The sequence below is a fragment of the Arctopsyche grandis genome, chromosome 6 (genome assembly GCF_051622035.1).
Source record: "Arctopsyche grandis isolate Sample6627 chromosome 6, ASM5162203v2, whole genome shotgun sequence".
Classification (NCBI taxonomy): Eukaryota; Metazoa; Arthropoda; class Insecta; order Trichoptera; family Hydropsychidae; genus Arctopsyche; species Arctopsyche grandis.
Window position 1 is genome coordinate 13,192,323 of NC_135360.1, and position 5,054 is coordinate 13,197,376.

At 28.2% G+C, this 5,054-nt stretch overlaps 1 protein-coding gene across 1 annotated transcript; it reads right to left on the bottom strand.

The window, feature by feature from the left end:
• Positions 1–876: 876 nt before the first annotated feature.
• On the bottom strand, positions 877–2,816 carry LOC143913686 (neuropeptide CCHamide-2-like). Its single transcript, XM_077433646.1, has 3 exons — positions 1,295–2,816; positions 1,133–1,206; positions 877–1,049 (listed from the first exon to the last, which is right to left on the bottom strand). Exons 1-3 carry the CDS (start codon positions 1,392–1,394, stop codon positions 987–989), a joined length of 237 nt encoding a protein of 78 aa, XP_077289772.1. The 5' UTR covers positions 1,395–2,816; the 3' UTR covers positions 877–986.
• Positions 2,817–5,054: the final 2,238 nt, after the last annotated feature.

Below are 5,054 nucleotides of genomic sequence, written 5' to 3' on the forward strand. Positions count from 1 at the left end.
TATATCAATTAATGTATACATATTTTACAGAATGAAAATCATCTAGAAACATTTCAATTGAAAAAAATATTATTGATTTTAAATCATCTTCATGGTAATCATAATACAATAAGTTGATAGATACACCTCCATTAAGTTTATTAAAATATCTTAAATCATATTTTATTTACACTCATATAAATAAACTGAGAAATGTGTTTTAAATGACCATTTTTATATTATATTGAGATTTTTTTATGGGGTTTTGAATGGGTAGTTACAAATTTTTGCACCACAGTTCACACCTTTTTTATTATTGACTTATTAATATGCATGTCCCCAAAACAAAAAGGTTTTCATTTCATTTTAATCTTTGTATGTTTCAATATTCAGAATTACAATGATTTATAATTTTAAAAATATTTATAATTTCCTTTCCTATAAATATTTATTATATCAACAAATTAAAAGTAGAATTCTTATATTTGTTTACAATTTAAGACTCAAAAATGATTGTATATTCAGATAATATTTTCTTCGATAACAATTTTCATTAGATAATGAATGTCATTAAAAATATATAATAATAATTGTTAGAAATTAATTCAACTACTGCATAATTAGTAATTTTTACAATCGAAGTTGTTTTATTTGATTAAATGTAAACAAATTCCAGCCCAGAATTCCACTTTTAATTTTATTGCATAGCTTCCCAAACATTTAATTCATTAATATTATTTAAGTATACATGTGTTTTGCCATTACTCTGTTCTAATAGAAATTATCAGTAGCACAATGAGATTAAAGTTATAAAAGATAAGCATATGTCTGTTAAAGACCAAAAATAATTATGCATTGGGAAAATAATTTTTCCAAAAATGAATACTTTGACTTATTAATACAATTTATTTTTACACAATTATTTCTACAGCAATTTTTGAACAAAATTTTTAAACATATTCTATTGTGATTGTAAATTGATACTTCATTTCATTCACATTCAGGCCTTAGATCATATTGTTGAAAGGATATCCATTGCTATTTTCTTGAGCTTTTCTATATGCAATTAACTAAAAAAACAAAAAACATTTTTAATTAAATATTAGTATTTTTTTATATATATTCATGTAAAAAAACTAATTCAAACAATTACCCAATGTCTCAAATACGGAGAAAGGTGAAGTTTCAATTGATCTGTGTTGCCGTCATCATTATTGTCAATAAAACCTAAAATTTTATATAAATAATTCATGTAAAACTATTTTACTGCTTAGAATTTATAAAATGGTATTCAAATATTCTTAAAAATAATAACCTCCATTTCTAATAGGTATGATATCATCCCCATTGCCGAATAGATCATTAGAGGTTGGTGGATATATAGGTCTTTGTGGTACAATTTCTTCTTGTCCCATGCGTTGATTGAATTCAGCCTGAAGTCCACGAACTCCTGGATTTGTTCCAAGATCTACAGTGCCATCAGAACGTTTGCCGTGTCCTCCGAAGCACGAATGGCCAAATGATGAACATCCACCTATCCAAAAATGAAATATTTTAACTATTTTTTATTATTTGTAGTGCTAAAATTGTACTTCATTATGCATACTAATATGCAAGTGAGGTTTCATTTCACTGAATAATAAAGTGACAGTTGAATGCCATCTTAATTATTTGCAGGTGAATGCACCGAAGGTTCTTTTCACATATATTTTCAAAAGCTGGTTCATTAAAAAAGTGTCAGTATTTTCTCGTGTTCATTCAATTACAGTTGCTTTGATTTTAGTATTTCTTTAAATATTTCTATGTTCAAATCTGAAAATACGATTATTATTTCTACACAATCTTAATGAAATTCTCTTTTCAGTGTCCGACAATGAAATTGAAAATATTTTGTTGATTTTATTACAAAATTTAATTATTATAAATTGACACGAGAGTTTGCATTCATATTATCAAACAAATATTTAATCTGTAATCCTATTATTTCCGGGCTTCTCATAAGTATCTAAAGTTTCCCGTTGGAAGTACATACTCGTAGGATCAAAACAGAAAATTTTCAGTAAACATTACCCTTCGTTTCTCTGTATTTCTATGTACTTATTTACATTTAAATTCGTTTTATTTCAATCAAATAATAACATTAAACATATACATGTAAATATAAAATATAGTAGGGGTGTTACGAGATAAACGAGAATTAAATATAAGATGAAATATACACACAATTTTGAATAATAATGTACAATGACATGTTTAATGACATCTATGGTATGTAGGTAGCAATATTTTACTAGTAAATAAATATTATATTTTGAAACTGTCACCTATTCGCATAGTTGAGCACGAATACAAAAACATCTCCAAGTATTAAATTTTTATCGACAGGTGTCTTATTATACATATTATATTATAAAGTTAAGCTACAATAATTAATGCTAAACCCATCCCTTTTCTTTTATGGCTGGCTATACCAGGAAATTCAATAACGCATCGTGTGAGCAGCAATATTCAAATGACGAGAAATAAATTACATTTTAATATTCACACACAAAGAATAGGTGAGGAAGGATAAAGGGGAGAAAAATTAGCATAATTACTTCGCACGAGCTACAAATTTAATTAAATAAACACAATTCTCCCGTTTGTTTATCAAAGTTCGTAAATAATCTCATGTTTAAATATCCACCTATATAGGATGACGCGGGGGTGGTTTTGGAGTGGGTGGTTGGTGTAATTTTTCCCATTTTTTTTTTGAAACCAGACCCTATTAGGCCGAACCTGTGTAATTCGGTTACAACCTATGGCTGTAATTCAACGGTAGCCACTTGTCATGAAATGTTGTTGACTTGCGGGGGCGTTTTATTTGCCCTTTGCTTTTTGGGAAACACTCGTTAAAATTGGATACGACACGCGCTAATGTCGCTCTCGATTAAATTTTTCGAAAATCATTTGATCGTGGAAATCGAATTTAGAAGCTCTTATCCTATCAAAGAGCGAAAATAAACATATAATATTTACTTGCAAAGTCAACCAATTAAAACGACATTCTTTGGATCTTCATATGTACTACATATGTATGTATGTACCTACATACATACAATATTAAGATCAATCAAAAAATATTAAAAAAAAAAAAAAAAATATATATATATATATATATATATATATGTATACTCGTATATATGTATGTATATATACTACATATATATGACTTATTTGCGATAACCGTGTAATTTTTAATCGTTGTTCTTTTTTTTACCAATCACGATCTATAGAAAGGAATTTTATTTTAATTAATTTGAATTGATAAAAGAAATCTATTTTTCTTTCGGTTAATTATTCTTTTGTTTTAAACCCATTTAAGTTGGTTGATAAATTCTATCAGGATTTACTCGAGTGCAGAATTTTATAGATCTCATTTTTTCCCTCAAATATTGCAAATTGTATTTTTTTCATTAACTTCTAAGCAAATAGTTTTCAGTAACCAGCAACGTGGACTAATGGTTAGCATATTATGCTTCCGAGCGAAGTGCTCACGGTTCGATTCCCACTAGTAGCTGTTGGTTAGACCTTGGTTTGTGACTCCAGGTCGATCGTTTCCTTTCAGAGTTTGCCAATTTTTCTGATTTTCATTGAAACAGTTCCTGTAAATTGGCATCTCCATTCCAATCTCTCTTGCAAATCTCAAGTTATTCAGCGTATTGAGGTTCACCAATTTCTATAATAAAATACTGCAAAAAATTCTCCATAGATGATGTTTGTATGGATTCGCATTGTATAAAATGCTTGTATTAATTGTATTATTATATTGTATCTGTATAAGTCAAATGTTATAATAATAGAAGTGGCTTTAGGCGTTATATTGTTGTCAAGTGACGATTGTCCACAGACATTCTTAAATAATTTTAGCATCAGTCGTATTTGTTGCTTGGTGCTTGACGTACATATGTCCGATAAAAACTTCTCTGGGCAAGGGCAATGGGCAAATGCATCGTTAAAAATTGCACAATACATTCAAAAACACACAATAAACAACATGGGATACAATTTTATACGTAAATTGATCATTTAAGAAACATATTATTCAATTAACATCGTAGTTTGACAGTATTTAAGAGTGTCATGGCGATCGCCGGCATTCTACATAACATTTCAGGGGTGGCACCAGAGAAATGTAAAAATTATTTTTAAATAAATGTAAAAACATTTCTCTTGGTGGCGCCGAATACTCAATTATATTAATGACCAATTATTTAAATTTAATTAATATAAACATCGATCATTTTATATTATACATATTTTTGTTGAAACATTACATGTTAATTTAAAAGTTCCCAAGGACAGACGAATAAATAAAAGTGGATAAAAATAATCCGACAACTGAGAAAATAAACGGATTGGCCACCAACTCCCAACACCACCATAAACTCAAATTGTAAATAAATCTATATCAAAATAAAATTTTAATTTCGGTAGTGAATATGTGATGACCCTGATTTTATTGCGTGCGTTTTAGCGTAGTTATGGAGACGTACCGCGTAATATTGAAACAATGTATTTATTCGTAAAGGCGTTTCTATTATTATAACATTTATCTGGTATAAGTACACTCGTCGCTTTGGAGCGATCTGTAAAGATGATTGCACATGTATAACATAAAATAATTTCGTATGACGACTTTTACTATTAACATTTTGTTCTCATTTCCTTGTAACTTATGACGTATAAATAGCTCTATGTCTCTGTTTATATTAAAAAAAAACTGCTGTTACAAAGTAACAAAAATGTTTATTCAAAAAATTGAAACAAATGATATTTGTATGGCTCCAATTCCTTCAGATTTAATCACTACCACTAACTGAAACTGAACATTGAATACATACTACATACTTAAAGTTGATGAAAATCTACCGAAATTCTTAAATTTTTAAGCCGTGCCGTCAAAATTGTGAATATATCGTAAATTTTCCACAACATTTTATACTACTTCATAAAAAAATATATATATTATGAACCACACATTTCCCATTCTCGATTACCCTGAAGATGGTTATTGTTTACATCGAAGTCATTTA

What these genes read in the sequence shown, in the direction of transcription:
- LOC143913686 (XM_077433646.1), bottom strand. Translation starts at nt 1,394, where the DNA reads ATGGGACAAGAAGAAATTGTACCACAAAGACCTATATATCCACCAACC. An exon ending in CATACCTATTAGAAATGGAG is followed by an intron (nt 1,207 to 1,294) that starts GTTATTATTTTT and finishes ATAAAATTTTAG; the next exon opens with GTTTTATTGACAATAATGAT. An exon ending in CTCCGTATTTGAGACATTGG is followed by an intron (nt 1,050 to 1,132) that starts GTAATTGTTTGA and finishes TTGTTTTTTTAG; the next exon opens with TTAATTGCATATAGAAAAGC.